General features: G+C 44.3%; 1 protein-coding gene across 5 annotated transcripts in view; it reads right to left on the bottom strand.

Moving 5' to 3' along the window:
• The window catches only part of LOC135055046 (sperm flagellar protein 1-like), a 134,207-nt gene extending 120,581 nt beyond the window's left edge, over window positions 1-13,626 (bottom strand). Inside the window, exons 1-3 of one of the 5 annotated variants that reach the window (XR_010243627.1) lie at window positions 13,409-13,626; window positions 8,250-8,361; window positions 7,432-7,597 (exon numbers count right to left, since the gene is read on the bottom strand). Coding sequence is in view for 1 of the 5 variants with exons in the window: in XM_063958635.1 (XP_063814705.1) it covers window positions 7,432-7,597; window positions 8,250-8,361; window positions 13,409-13,517 (387 nt within the window). In the remaining 4 variants the exon portion in view is untranslated. Of the gene's footprint in view, window positions 1-7,431; window positions 7,598-8,249; window positions 8,362-13,280; window positions 13,341-13,408 lie in introns of those variants that run through there. The other 4 variants (XR_010243631.1, XR_010243628.1, XR_010243629.1 and 1 more) reach the window with 4 other exon arrangements.
• Between the last annotated feature and the right edge of the window lie 2,993 nt (window positions 13,627-16,619).

Here is a 16,619-nt window from a genome sequence, read left to right as displayed (position 1 = left end):
GAATCGTAAATACTGAACAAAAATAGTTATATAGCAGTCTTCAACATATCCACGTCCATCAGCTTTTAGTGTTACTTACTATAACTGTTTCATTTTCTTACACAAACCTGTGTAACAGAAAAAACAATACAACAGGTGAAAGGTGCAGTGCATTGACCATTGACAATGTGATATCATAGGTTACGCAGCCGCACTCTGTCCCACCCGCACAGTGCTGCCTCTGCATCACTGATCCTGATGGCGGTGCTGCACACGCTTGAGGGATGGACTCAGCTCTTCTCCTCCAGTGCTACTGACAGGTCAGGTAAGTCTTCTGGGGGGGGGAAATTGGGGCAAATAATGTGTTTGTTTTGTTCTTTTACTGTGAGGTCCCATGTATTTTATTTTTTTACTGTGAGAGCTTACAGTACAGTGTGTTTTTTATTGTGGGGGCCATTGTGTTTTGTTTATGTGTTTGTTTAGTGTGGGGGTCAGTGTTTTTTTTCCCTGCAGCAGCCAATGTGTGGAAGTGCAGGGTGCAATATGGTGTTAAGGTAATCTTTTCCCGTGAGGCCACACTCCTTGCAATGAGGCCACACCCAGGGCCATCATAATGTATAGGCACACTGGGCCCCACAATAAGGCCCACCATCAGGGGGTTACTGTGGGCACAGCAGTTCTGGGCCCAGCCTCTCTAACAGAGAGGGGAGGGCCTAGGCCGCTCATGCCGCCGCTCGCCCAGTCCGTGTACCAGTCCCTCTGCCATCGTCTGACAACACCCGCAGTCTCTATTGAAAATGTCCCTCTCAAAATGCCCGCTGCGCCTCAGAGGAGACAGTTATTAAAGATACTAGAGGAGGCCCTAGTATCTTTAATAACTGTCTCCTCTGAGGTGGCGGCCTTTTTGGGAGGGACTTTTTCAATAGTTTTTGCTTGAAACAGGCTGCCAAACAGTTGGCTGCGGCGGAGGAGGGGGCTGGTGGTGGTGGGGGGGATCATATGCCCTAACAATGAGCAGAACCCTTGATAACAAGCAGGTACTGGGGCATTACTGTGTGGGGCATCCAATTTTTTCACCTTGACAAAGGGGTATATTAACCCCGAAACGTTGGTTTGTTCGTGAAATACAATTTTTGCACCTTTAAAGTCTCCGAGTGCCGCCCCCTTTTTTGCCTACGTACAAATGTTCTCGGAGGGCACCGGAGCTCTGACCGAGTGGAGGAGGAAGTGCCGGTCCGTGTGGAATCTATTGCTTTGATGCTGGTTTGTGAATCTCACGGCCCCATCAGCTTGGGACACTAGCTGAGGATTACTCTCTGTCAGGAGTGGATATATTGCACTTTGCACTCAAGCACCTTGGACACTTAGCACTTTTGTGGCATCACTATTAAGCACACAGCACCTTAACCAATATGGAATCAGCCATCACTGATGATTCGCCAGGATGCAAGGGGATGTTCTCCACATTAGGGGAGTCCTTCAGCTTCACTGACGATGACGCAGAACGTCTGCGATTTAAAGAACATCTTGATCCCAAAGAATCTTCAGGGAATATTGAGGATCTTTATCATCAATTGCTAAAACTTAAACGACGGGAGACGGACTTCCTGCTGCACGGAATTTCTCTTTCTGACTATCATAGGCAAAAAATGGTGCCAAGGGGATTCCGTATTAAAAACCCACCATAGGCCGGTTTAGTCCCGACTTCTGCAGGAAGTGGGTCGGGATACTAAACAAATGCAGCCTAGATCTTATGCTGCTAGTGGTGGAAGAAGCAGGCAAGGAGTTGGGTATCACCCGGGAGAAAATTAGCAGAATTGAAAGTACATACAAGTCAGTGTTGCAGAGTGATGTAAACCAGGAATGGATGATGAAACTGCAGAACCAAGTTGATAAATATAGAGGTGATCTGGTTAAATTCAAGCGTAATAAACTACTTATTGTGAAAGAGGACTACGACTCTAATAGAGTTTACAGATGGTTAATGCGGGATAATGCAGCAACTTCCAAACCGTATAATTATCGGAGCAAACACAGCTGGCGAAAAAGGAGGGAAGCGCAGCAGAGTACTGCAGGTACTTCCAACAGCGACAGTGATTTTGGCCCGGTTGACTCAGAAGGACCAATCCAACAGCCGGCTGCACCTTTAGGGGTAACTACAATCACGCCGGCAGAGAAAGGAAGAAGAGGTCGGCCACCCGCAGGGGCAGCCAAAACACGCGGGACCAGAGGTGCCTCAACAAGCACAAAACCTTAGTATATAATTTGTCCAGGAGGGTTCTCTCTGAGGTGGAACAGTCCGTGTTAGAGAAGGGGCTGTCTTTTGTCCCCACTAATCCATTTAAAGATTTTACTTGGCATGTTGAATTACACCAGTTCACCCGTAAATTGAGACGCCAGGAATAATTTTCAATCCAGCGTTGGAGACACCCCCACACCCTCTATGCTGGATATTCAACACCAGATTTTTTGAACCAACGTTTGAAATCCTCCTTCGACCCTATCTCTACGAATGCCTCCATAAAGTCTTTCTCGAGACTGCTGGAAGACTCTGTTAAAAAATACAATGCGGCTCCTGAGCTACCAAAAGCACATTGTAACCTGTCACGGGCAGAATGGGCTGCTTTAAAGAAGTTGGGGGAATATAGGGACATCGTGATCCGCCCGGCGGACAAAGGGGGAGGAGTGGTGGTGCTCGATCTGGACTATTATGTTAAGGAGATTTATAGCCAACTGGCTGACATAGCCACATATGAGGAACTATCACAGGACCCCACCACTGAGTATCAAAGGGCACTGAATCTCATCCTGGATAAGGCCAAACTGGAAGGTACAATCACACAGAAGCTGTACAAAGCATTAAAGCAGGAACATCCTTTAGTACCCATCTTTTTCACTGTTCCTAAAGTTCATAAAAACCCTCAGGCACCGCCGGGCAGACCCATCATAGCGGCCCGTGATTCAATATTCCAACCGGTGTCTATATTTTTGGACAGTATCCTGCAACCGTTGATCCTTAAGCACAAGAATTTCATCAAAGATACAACGTGCTTCATTAACCGCCTTGGAGAGATTAAACAAGTTCCAGCTGATACCTTGATCTGTGTTGTAGACGTGGTCAGTCTGTACACTAGTATCCCCCACGAGGCAGGCTTGGCTGCTATGGAAGAATTCTTAATAAATGAAAAAATGGAGTCGCTTGACCGTCCACTCTTCATGGCTCTCCTCCGTATGATATTAGAAAATAATTATTTTCTTTTTAACGGTAAATTTTACCGTCAGAAAACGGGGTGCGCGATGGGGAGCAATGTCTCCCCATCGTTCGCCAATATTTTTATGTTTAAGGAGGAATTTGAAGTGTTCTTCAGGAATGAATCAATAGCGGCCCACATCCTTCTGTTCACTCGGTTTATAGATGACCTGTTTATCTTGTGGACAGGAGGTGAGGATCAATTTAATTCACTTATGCTTACCATCAACTCTAGATCCTCTAGTATCAAATACACCTTCCAGACAAGTACTAGTACTTTAAATTACCTGGAAGTCCAGGTTACCATCCGAGATGGGACACTTCACACAGGCCTTTACTGTAAACCAACAGACAGAAATACCCTTCTCAAAGCGAGCAGTCATCACCCTAAGGCTCTCAAAGATGGCCTTCCCCGGTCGCAAATGATCAGGGTATCTCGAATCATCAGTGACCGCCTTACCTTGGAACATGAATTGGATCGCATGGTAACTAAATTCTTGGAGAGAGGGTACAACCGCCAGCTCCTCCTTAAGCATAAGGAGGAGGTTATGCGGATTCCTAGAGAGTTGCTGTTAACATCAAGAACTCAACAACAAAAATCTGTCATCCCATTCTCTACAAGGTATAGTACCTCCAGCCCAGTGGTGCAAAGAGCCACTACAGCCTTGTGGCCTATAGTGGCCTCTGACCAAGCTCTTCCTTCTCTTAATAATAGAAGACCTATGATGTGTTACCAGCGTGGTAGGAATATCAAAGACAGAGTAGTCCATTCAGATGTCACGGGCTTTCAAGCCGAACTGGACAGGCAAGGACGGTCCCATTCTGTATTTTTGGGAAAAAAACCCGGTTGCTACAGATGCATTAAATGCACAACATGTGAATATATGATTACCAGCTCGAGCTTCAAGCATCCTCACCGTGACAGGATCTACAGTATTAAACATGTTCTTACATGTACCACCACCCACATCATCTATATTATTAAATGCCCGTGTGATCTCCACTATGTGGGGAAGTCTATTAGAACCTTCAGAGAAAGGATGGCCCTCCATCGCTCGGCCATCAAACAAGCGCTGCAGGGTAAGGAATCTGAGCAGCCAGTGGCGAGACATTTTGCAACAGCGGGCCATACTATGAAGGACTTACGCCACCAAATTATTGATCATGTCCCTAAACATGTCAGAGGAGGTGATAGAGATGGTAGATTGTTACAGCTGGAGGCGAGATGGATTTACGAACTCGGGACTACTAGCCCGAATGGCCTCAATGAAAAACTGAGTTTGAATATCTTCAAGTAGCCTTAACTATGAGTTCTCTTATAGTTAATTATTTTCTTGAATCCCTACTGGGAAGTGTTTTTTATGCAGACCACTGAGGTATTAGTCAGGATCTAGATATTAGATGAGCAGTTTAGATATGGGGAGGGCTTTTATTTAGTAAACCCTTCCTTTAGTTATTTACTAATTTTATGGTGGCCCCCTTCATAATCACTTTCCGCCTATTGCCCCTTATTCCGAGTTGTTCGCTCGCAAGCTGCTTTTAGCAGCATTGCACACGCTAAGCCACCGCCTACTGGGAGTGAATCTTAGCTTATCAAAATTGCGAACGAAAGATTCGCAATATTGCGAAAAGACTTCTCTGTGCAGTTTCTGAGTAGCTCGAGACTTACTCTTCCAGTGCGATCAGTTCAGTGCTTGTCGTTCCTGATTTGACGTCACAAACACACCCAGCGTTCGCCCAGCCACTCCCGCGTTTTTCCCAGAAACGGTAGCGTTTTTTCACACACTCCCATAAAACGGCCAGTTTCCGCCCAGAAACACCCACTTCCTGTCAATCACATTACGATCACCAGAACGAAGAAAAAACCTCGTAATGCCGTGAGTAAAATACCAAACTTCTTAGCAAATTTACTTGGCGCAGTCGCAGTGCGAACATTGCGCATGCGCAATTAGCGGAAAATCGCTGCGATGCGAAGAAAATTACCGAGCGAACAACTCGGAATGACCACCATTGTTTTATGATAACCCTTTAAATCTCAAAGTGTTGAATACTCTTTTGGTCTGAAAGATACATATGTGGTATTCTAGCAACTTTTCATCCGGCCGCAATAACCCCCTGTGATCATGTCTGATATCTAAGTGGATGCTTTTTTAGTTGAGGCTTTTTTCCTATGTGGTGGTTGGGTACTGTACTTTAGTCAGTCACTTCTATTTCACTCATACAGCGCTGCAGCCCGGCCGTTTGGCGTCTGTAGTCGCTATGGCAACCAGACGCGTCTCCAGTGACGTCATCAGCGGGTAGCCGGAAGAGAAAGAGGAAACAGCGCAGCCGAGCGTGGAACACATAGCGGGATTCTTCAGTATTTAAGGTATGTTGTTCACTTATTGTACACTTGTTCACCTTGACAAAGGGGTATATTAACCCCGAAACGTTGGTTTGTTCGTGAAATACAATTTTTGCACCTTTAAAGTCTCCGAGTGCCGCCCCCTTTTTTTGCCTATATATATATATATATATATATATATATATATATATGTGTATGTATGTATGTATGTATGTATGTATGTATGTATGTATGTATGTGTATATATATATATATATATATATATATATATATATATATAGGCAAAAAAGGGGGCGGCACTCGGAGACTTTAAAGGTGCAAAAATTGTATGGGGATGCCATACGGAGGGCACCGGCCTAATTCACTTGTATTGTTTAGTATGGAGTGCTGCTGACTATTACAGAGATTTTATATATATATATATATATATATATATATATATATGTGTATTGACTTGGGGGGGTGCTGCCTATTTTGTTAGTCTCGAGCCCCACAATATCTGATGGCCGCCCTGCCCACAATTCTATGGGCCTTTGATCAGGGGTAGGTGGTAGTCACACCACACCAATCAGAGGGGGTAATTCCAAGTTGATCGCAGCAGGAAATTTTTTAGCAATTGGGCAAAACCATGTGCACTGCAGGGGGGGCAGATATAACATTTGCAGAGACAGTTAGATTTGGGTGGGTTATTTTGTATCTGTGCAGGGTAAATACTGGCTGCTTTATTTTTAAACTGCAAATTAGATTGCAGATTGAACACACCACACCCAAATCTAACTCTCTCTGCACATGTTAAATCTGCCTCCCCTGCAGTGTACATGGTTTTGCCCAACTGCTATCAAAATTCCTGCTGCGATCAACTTGGAATTACCCCCAGAGTGTTGAGGCAGCATTCTCTAACTGCATACCAGCCTGCAGCCAGACAGTGAATGGCTGTCAGTATGCTGATTTATGGATGGCTGAAGCTTTCCACCAATCAGAGTGCCGACAGCCATTCACTGTATGGAAGTATGTGGAGAGACGGCGCAGGACAGCAGGAGGGGCATGTTATTATTTTATTTTAATTACTAATAGGCGCATCTTCGGATGAACCATCGGTTGCACTATTGAAACTTGCACTAGCCCTATGGCAAGTGCAGCTTCTCCATCCGAGTACAGCATCTTATGTGAGCAGCGTCTCCATCCAAGTATTGCTTTTGATATGAGCAGTGCAGTGTCTCCATCCGAGTACGGCTTCTTATATGAGCAGTGCAGTGTCTCCATCCGAGTACGGCTCCTTATATGAGCAGTACAGTGTCTCCATCCGAGTATGGCTTCTTATGCGAGCATTACAGTGTCTCCATCCGAGTATGGCTTCTTATGCGAGCAGTGCAGTGTCTCCATCCGAGTGCGGCTTCTTATACGAGCAGTGCAGTGTCTCCATCCAAGTACGGCTTCTTATACGAGCAGTGCAGTGTCTCCATCCTAGTACGGCTTCTTATATGAGCAGTGCAACATCTTTGTAAGTAAGCACTTTCCCTGACTTGCCAACGACACACCTCCGACACTCCCATAAAAAGAAACAGGTCTGTACGTCTTTTTAGCCACTTTTGTTACTTCCCATTCACAGTCCAGGAACACCCCTCACATTTTCTAGTACTGTGCATCCAAATCTGAACTGGGACTGGTTCAGCCTTTTACATTATTGATGCTTTAATACTACAGCCATAATCGCCGAGATCCTACTGGTTCATGAAACACACACTCTATTACATATAGCCCTTGCAGGCTAATAACGTAAATGTGCTTAATAATATCATAAACACTTTGGTATCTAGAATTGGTATAACTTTATTAAAAACTACAATGGGCAGCATACCTTGACTTGCTGTGTGTCCCTTTCTCTCTGGCACCTGTTTTGCAGTTTCTCATTGATCTTCTGCCGCAGAGTGTACAGAACAGACTCAATCACTCCGGGTGAATTGGAAATAATCTTTCGGACAAGGTCCTCTTGGACATGGGAGTTCAGCTTGGAAAATACTTTCCTGAATATTAATAAAAGGAAAAATGTTATGGGTATTTTTAATATCGGACAATTACCCATTTTCCCGCTTCCAATTTTGCACAATATAGCAATTCTATTTTGAATTTGCAGTGTGACATTCGTTCACTCCAGACAAACTAAGCTGTAGAGACAAAGGCTGTGAAATAAATAATAATAGTAGATTTTAAACTAAACTGGGAATAGAAAGTACTATACATCCGTTCTGCAAAACCAGTTTAACAGTCTCATAATAGTCTACTCTCACGGAATACCCGGAAGACTACTAAATTTGGAAAAGTTACAGGAGCCAATTAAATTAGCTTCCATAGATAAAGCGGCAGCAGCTAGTCAATGACAGACCATGGTCACCATGGGAGCAGCTAACCCTCATTTCTGCTCTGGAGTTGTAGTGGTTTTCTAGTGGCACTCGCTAGCTCAGAACTGATGAACCAATTAACCAAATGATTTTTAACAATCTCACAAATATAGAACCAAATAGTTTATAAATTCAGTCTAGGAGGGACCAGACTTGAGAGTTTGACCTGTAAACATGCTCCCACACCTGGCTGTTATGTAAATACTGGTGTCTTCTGTTATGTACAATATTAAGTCATTTTTATATGTAATGGAGAAATATAACAAGAAATATTTACCGGTTTAAAGTTCCCCAGTTGCAGAGTTTCTGTTGGGTTGAGCTTGCTGGGATGTAGTTGTGCATTTCCACAATCTTGGGGATGAAATGTTTAATGACCTCTGCAACCAACACTTTTCAGCAAATACAAAAAAATGAGCCGTTCATTAAACAGAAATATTTTATCCCATCAACTATACAGTGACGTTAGAAGGATCACATGCAGGTCTGTCCTCACATTGGGAATATGGTTTACCAGTCATATATATGATACTGTATAAATGCAGATCGCTGATTCACATGAAGAGAATCAGGTCACTACTAACACCAATGTACTACAATATATTTATTTTTAGGAACCCCGTATACACATCCCCGAAGCCCCGCCCACTTACTGCTACTGCGGCCGACATTTGGACTCGCTTGCAGCCGCAACACCAGCAATGACTCACCCACCGCTGATGCTGGGCTAAGTAGTGTCTTCCGCAGCCCCTGTCCTCCTTTATCTTAGAGATTTCTGACATACGTCTTCAGCAGCAGAGCAGTGCCGAGTGCGGTGGCCAGTTTGCAGAGGCGTGGGCCTGTCTCCTGCCTGTCCCCTTTGCAGTAGTAGCCTATTTAGGCACCTTGCTTTTTATTTTTTGAAACTATTATTTTTTAGTTTTACCATCACCCTGCCTTTGCCAGCCTGCAGCGTCGAGGGTCTCATTCTCTCAGTGTGTGAGTCAGTGGTGCAAATTATTATGGGGAGAGGAGGCTGGAGCATATTATTACTGGGTACTGTCTCTGATGCATAATATTATGGGGGAGCCAGTGAGAAAGATCTCACTCTCCCTCGCAGCTCTCTCTCTCTCTTTACCATCTCTCCCTCTCCACTCTCCTGTCTATGGGGGTCATTCCGAGTTGTTCGCTCGCAAGCCGTTTTTAGCAGCTTTGCACACGCTAAGCCTACGCCTACTGGGAGTGAATCTTAGCATAGTAAAATTGCGAACGAAAGATTCGCAATATTGCGAAAAGACATCTCTGTGCAGTTTCTGAGTAGCTCCAGACTTACTCGGCATCTGCGATCAGTTCAGTGCTTGTCGTTCCTGGTTTGACGTCACAAACACACCCAGCGTTCGCCCAGCCACTCCTCCGTTTCTCCAGCCACTCCCGTGTTTTTCCCAGAAACTGTAGCGTTTTTTCCCACACGCCCATAAAACGGCCAGTTTCCGCCCAGAAACACCCACTTCCTGTCAATCACATTACGATCGCCTGAACGAAGAAAAAGCCGTGAGTAAAATTCCTAACTTCATAGCAAATTTACTTGGCGCAGTCGCAGTGCGAACATTGCGCATGCGCACTAAGCGGAAAATCGCTGCGATGCGATGAAATTTACCGAGCGAACAACTCGGAATGACCCCCTATATCTCCTCCTCTTTCCTCTCTCACCTCTCTCTCTCTCTCTCTTTCCTCTCTCCCATCCTTACTTTCTCTGTCTCTCCTCTCTCTATCCCCCTCTCCTCTATCTTTCTCTCTCCCATCTCTCTCTCTCCCTACCTGTTTCTCCCCTGTGGTTCAGCATAATGTTAATGAGGGTACTACTGTGCAGTGTAATGAGAGTAAGGTTGCACTACTGTGTGGCATAATTTAGATTTTTTTTTTGTATACTTACTTATTGGGAAGGGGGGTGGAGAGCTAAGTTACTGTCCTTCCCCCAGGTGCCGAAAATCCTAGTTTCGGCCCTGGTTTACCTAAACTAAATGGCACAAAGGTGCAAAATGTCACACTGATTGTCATTTGACTCATTCACACTACTTTACTAAAATTAAATGTATAAATGATTTCTACAGGTTGCTGCATGTTTTTGCAGGATAACCCATGATAATAAAATACTTCTATGTTCTCCATCATTGACAATCATAAGCAGCAATAATATTCTCTACTGAAATCTATCAGTTTCTATTTGTACTGTATGTCTCTGTCTGACCAGTAGTAAAGAATAGATAAAATATTTATTTTCCCATTTTGCATAGTTGTACAACTAGTATAGGTATATATTAAACATTAACTAAATTAGTACACGATGAATGAAGCATGCTCTCTTATTTATAGAAATATTTACTCTAAAAGTATGAATATATACAGTATAAATAAACTTACACATAAAACACAATCTTTCTAAAGAGCAAAGACCTTAATGTATTCATAGACACACACTTAAGTTTTGTATTAAAAACTTATCATAATAAGTAACTGCACACATCACAAAGCACTGTAGCGTATGGCTCCACCACGGTTATCACACTAGAATAGTAATTTTGCAGCAAAGGAAATGGTATAAAGTCACATTACAAATAACGACACGTGGTACAAGTCATGGTGAGGGTCACTTGTATCAGAACTTTGTCTTTTGCCTTTTTACACAAATTAGCGAATTAGTTGCACACATGAAATGCCAGCATCAGTATTCACGATACCTATGCATTGTAGTTTTGACGCATTAATGATGTGAATAAGATGCATATCTTGTGGAAAACACTCGGTTAGGGTGCTTGTCGCAGCTGAGTACCTAGAAACCCCCATGACGGAACAAATGTCTTTCTGGCTGACTGTCAGGCCCATGGGTCGTGATTTAGAGCCCTCCCCCTCTCGGTTTTATGTAGTGATTTGCAGGTCTGTTGGGATGGGGCGGAGCAAATATAGAAACATAGAATTTGACGGCAGATAAGAACCACTTGGCCCATCTAGTCTTCCCCTTTTTTATCCTTAGGTAATTCCAACCCTTTTTGAACCTTAGTTCGTTGTAAGGATATTCATATGCCTATCCCAAGCATGTTTAAATTGCTCAACAGTCTTAGCCTCTACCACCTCTGACGGGAGGCTATTCCACTTATCCACTACCCTTTCTATGAAGTAATTTTTCCTTCAATTTCCCTGAACATCCCCCCCTCCAGTCTCAGTGTATGTCCTCGAGTTCTAATACTTCTCTTCCTTTGAAGAATGTTTCTCTCCTGAACTTTGTTAAGGCCCTTGGTATATTTGAAAGTTTCTATCATGTCCCACTTTTCCCTACTCTCCTCCAAACTATACATGTTAAGATATTTTAGCCTTTCCGGGTAAGTTTAATGTAGGCCATGCACCATTTTAGTTGCCCTTCTATTTAATGCAGCTCTATGTGAATTATATCATTGTGGTCCCAGTCCCCTCCCACAAAGCTATGCAAATCGTATCAATGACCAAAACAAGTGTGTATGTAATAAACAACACACACACACACACACACACACACACACACACACACACACACACACACACACACACACACGGACCCCCCCACCCCCACCCATGAATCATGCCACTGCTGCTGCTTATATAGATTCCCAGATAAATCTAAATTTAATCAATATTTGGCGTGACCACCCTTTGCCTTCAAAACAGCATAAATTCTTCTAGGCACACTTGCACATAGTTTTTGAAGGAACTTGGCAGGGAAATTGTTCCAAACATTTTGGAGAACTAATCACAGATCCTCTGTGCATGTAGGCTTGCTCAAATCCTTCTGTCTCTTAATGTAATCCCACACAGATGTTGAGATCAGGGCTCTGTAGGGGCCATATCATCACTTTCAGGACTCCTTGTTCTTCTTTATGCTGAAGATAGTTCTTAATGACATTGACTGTATGTTTGGTGTCATTGCCCTGCTGCAGAATAGATTTGCAGCCAATAAGACACCTACCTGATGGTATTGCATGACAGATAAGTACCTGCCTGTATTTCTGTGATAGATTGCTAAAAATAAACTATTAACACTACTATTTTTGAAAGCATATTTACTTTGCAGCATTGTTTGCACACCTGCCTAAAACATTTGCACAGTACTGTATGTAAGTGTGGTATTTTTGTTTGCACCACATTTCATGGGTGTGCACATTGCAGTAATGTATGTTAATTTGTGGCGCAAAATAATTTTCGCAAACCTGCATCTAATTGAATTGACCCCATAGAAATAACTTTTTTTTCTGCCAAAGAACAGACACATGGACAGTATCTATCTATCTCACAAATGGACACACAATATTCCCCCTATATTCCTGAGAGCATGCTAGCCTTTATTTCAATGTCACTAATTAGAAATGAACAATTTAACTGTAAAGGGGGGTACTCACGGAGAGATCCATGCTTAAAATCCTTGCAATCTGACTAGATTGCTTAGATTTTAAGCACAGATCACTCGTGTGTACCCTCCACAGCGATAGCGATGCGCCGCCCGGCACATCGCTATCGCCGGTGCTAAATTGGCCTGCATGCAGGCCAATCTAGCACATCGCTCATTTCACCCACTGGGTGAAATGAGCGGCCCCCCGTCCTCCCCCGCATCGCTCAGCACACATCGCGCTGTGCTAAGCGGCGGGAGAGATGTGTGCTGTAGCACACATCTCTCCCGTCTATATGGGGCTTAACAAGACATGAATGAGGTCATGGACCATTATGTTGATTCCATCCAGAGGAGGATTTCCACAAGGCAACCTAGGTGCCTGCCTAGTGCCCAGCAGGTCCCAAGGGGCCCCATAAAGATATCCTGGCCACCCAAAACGTTCCCAGAGGAGCATTGCGCGGCTACTGTGTGATGTTGTGACATCACATGGACCTGCCCACACTCTCAAAGTTCCTTTGATGTTTTTTGATAGGATAAAAAATGTTTGGACACACAAAATGGTTTCATCCACTGTATGTGGGCAGTCCATTTACTCTATATTTGACACAGGTATTAAGCCTACTTCCAAAAAATTTAGAAACTAATTCAGATTTGTACGCAATGCTGATGTCCATGCATCTAAGCATTTATCAGTAGACTGTGCATGCGCCAAGATACGTTACCAATGCCACCTGCAATCAGCTGCAAAAATATAGTGCTATGGATTGTTTGAGGGAGGAGGGTCTTGCGTAGGGCCCCATGAGGTATAAACCCACCTCTGATTCCATCCATACAGTACAGTGGTACAATGAATTTAAAATATAAAGTAATTAATAAATATGTGATATGAATGTACATAACCAGCATATGCAGCACCTGCTTAGCAGCCGAACGACTTTTTCAGCAATCATACTGACCCTAGCCTGACCCCTGCCTGCATCATACCCATTGGTGTGACAGTGCTCATACTGTACTACGTACACCACCCCCTCCTCGCCCCGTACCTCCATCACTGAAGTCCCGTGTAATGTTTCTCTTGGCTCGGCTGAGAGGCACCTGGTCTATCCAGGCATACAGCTCCTGCAGCTGCTCCTCGCTCAGTTCTGCGCTCATCGTTATGTACTACACCTCGATGCACGGTATAAGCGATCGCAGGCGACTCTGGCCTATACTGCCCGCGTTACTATGGATACCGCATGGGTTGCTAAGCGACATGCCGCTCAAGCTCTAGTCTACGGGTAACCAGCAGGAACATAAACATTCGGCATGCGCTTACAGCTGCGTGTGACAGCTTGGCCAGAGACACGGAGAGGAGTCACAGGAGAGCTCATGATATTACAATAACACATTATTTCTCATATGCCAATCTCATTATATTCCAATTACACGTTATCTTTGAATATGTGCTAAAAACTTTGGTCAGGCAGACGAGCGGTCATAGAAGTTTCAGGATTCACCATATCATACAGTACTTTTTACTCTTTATTTGGGCCCACATACTGTACCTGTAATAATATGAATAGTTGTAACATGTAATTTCCCTGTGTGCCTGGTTAATTTGAGATTGCCGACATAGTACCTGGCCTTTTGCCTTGAATCTATTCATCCTGTGTCCTGTTATAAAAGGAGCTGTTTAGAGACAAATGAGATAAAGTCATGGGATTAACAGTGACAAATGTCAATCACTGAATACAGGGTCTAGGAGGCGTCACCATAGCTCCCCTGTGGCACCAGCATTTAGCTTGAAGGGTCCCTGCAGCCTAGAATGATGTCTGCTCATTGGTTATCTCTTCATGCACATGCAGTTCCTCCTCAAACTAAATTTGGCTCCTTAGGGTGGGTATCCAGATTCCAGACCAGTAGCCAGTAGTCCCCTGAAAGCTTCTGCTGGAGGAGCTCCAGTGTGGCACTCTGCAATTTGGTCCTCAGGAGGCACTGCATAGCCTAGATTACTCTGAATCAAGGCTGCATAATTACAAGTTTACTGTGGCATCCACTGTACTGTGTCTGCTGGTTTGGGTTACTGTGCTGTTGCATCTGCTGGCAGCACAGTGTCATACAGACACCTTGTGCACAATACTAGGACTTCACCTTTTATGCCAGATATTAACTCTTTCGGTGGCCAATGTCCTATATGTGGTTGAGTACGAAGGTGGTACGTCCACAGTCTACCATAGCTAAAATCAGCTTGTTAGATAATGTTTTAGTGAACCAACCAAATGCCCTAGGATAGACGATCCCTTCAAAGTCATCAAATACAAGCTAAGGCGGGTATCCAATTACTGCGAGTAAATATCTCGCCGGGGGCTATCCAATTAGCCCTGATAGGCCGTAGCCCCCACCGGTTTATGAAGGATTTTGTTTCACCTGCCTCAGGCAGACGAAACCAATTCCCCGAAAACAGCCCCGTTTTCATGCAAAAACGAGGCTGCAGCTGGCGAAAACACAGTTGTCAGTGAATCTGTGCGTTTTTCAGAGAATTTTTTTTTTTTCACACGACCTAATAGGATAGCATGAAAAAAATATCAGAGAAACATTGGGAAAAAGTTGCGGAAAACGTCAGTTGAAACTCCTTTCTTATTAAATAATTAGTTCAACACAGGTGACGACAATCAAAAATGAATAGAGAAGTCCATGAACAGAGCATTTTGTCCTTCCTTGAATGGGTCATGTTGGGAGGTATGCAGTGTAAAAATAAAGCTGTCTAACATTTGTGGATTACATGCAATAGGATCCAGAATATACCCTGCACAGAGAATAGGATTTTAATTACCTACCGGTAAATCCTTTTCTCGTAGTCCGTAGAGGATCTGGGGTCCACATTAGTACCATGGGGGTATAGACGGGTCCACTAGGAGCCATTGGCACTTTAAGAGTTTGAGAGTGTGGGCTGGCTCCTCCCTCTATGCCCCTCTTACCAGACTCAGTCTAGAAACGGTGCCTGAGGAGACGGACAACTTCGAGAGAAGGATTTTACACAGATAGTGGCGAGATTTACACCAGCTCACACATACAATGCAAACCAAGCTAACCAGCTTGAAAACTCAGCAATGGTTGAACCAGATTACTTAACCAAGTAACAAAACAGTACTTAACCAAGAACTAAGCAGTACTGAACTAAGTAACCACTGCAGGATCACGAAGCACTGGGCGGTCGCCCAGCATCCTCTACAGACTACGAGAAAAGGATTTACCGGTAGGTAATTAAAATCCTATTTTCTCTTACGTCCTAGAGGATGCTGGGGTCCACATTAATACCATGGGGATGCACCTAAACTCCCAGAACGGGGGGGAGAGCGTGGAGGCTCCTGCAGAACTGATTGACCAAACTTCAGGTCCTCAGAGGCTAAAGTATTGAACTTGTAAAACTTCGCAAACGTGTTCGACGCAGACCAAGTAGCCGCTCGGCAAAGCTGTAAAGCCGAGACACCCCGGGCAGCTGCCCAGGAAGAACCCACCTTACGAGTAGAGTGGGCCTTAACAGATGTAGGACACGGCAATCCTGCGGTAGAATACTCATGCTGGATAGTGAACCAGACCAAGCGAGAGATAGTCTGCTTAGAAGCAGGAAACCCAAGTTTCTTGGGATCATACAGGACAAACAGAGAGTCCGATTTTCTGTAACAAGCAGTCCTCTTCACATAGATTTTCAGAGCCCTTACAACATCCGAGGACTTTGATGAAATTGAGGAGTCAGTCGCAACTGGCACCACAATAGGTTGGTTGATATGAAATGCAGACACAACCTTCGGAAGGCACTGCTGACTTGTCCGGAGCTCAGCTCTATCTTCATGGAAGATCAAGTAGGGGCTCTTACAAGACAAAGCCCCCAACTCCGACACACGTCTAGCAAAAGCTAAGGCCAACAAAGTGACAGCTTTTCACGTGAGAAACTTGACCTCAACCTCCGGTAGAGGTTCGAGCCAATCCGATTGGAGGAACTGCAACACCACCTTAAGATACCAGGGTGCCATAGGCGGCACAAAGGGAGGCTGGATGTGCAGAACTCCTTTCAAAAAAGTCTGAACCTCAGGGAGGGAAGTCAATTGTTTCTGGAAGAAAATGGATAGGGCCAAAATCTGGACCTTTACGGATCCCAACTGCGGGCCCATATCCACACCTGCTTGCAGGAAGAGGAGAAAACGTCCCAGTTGAAACTCCACCGTAGGAAACTTCTTGGACTCACACCAAGATACATACTTTTTCCAAATGCGA

This window comes from Pseudophryne corroboree, chromosome 3 (genome assembly GCF_028390025.1).
Source record: "Pseudophryne corroboree isolate aPseCor3 chromosome 3, aPseCor3.hap2, whole genome shotgun sequence".
In the NCBI taxonomy this organism is placed as follows: domain Eukaryota; kingdom Metazoa; phylum Chordata; class Amphibia; order Anura; family Myobatrachidae; genus Pseudophryne; species Pseudophryne corroboree.
Note: the sequence above shows the minus strand (reverse complement) of the source record. Positions and strands in the feature narration are given on the sequence as shown.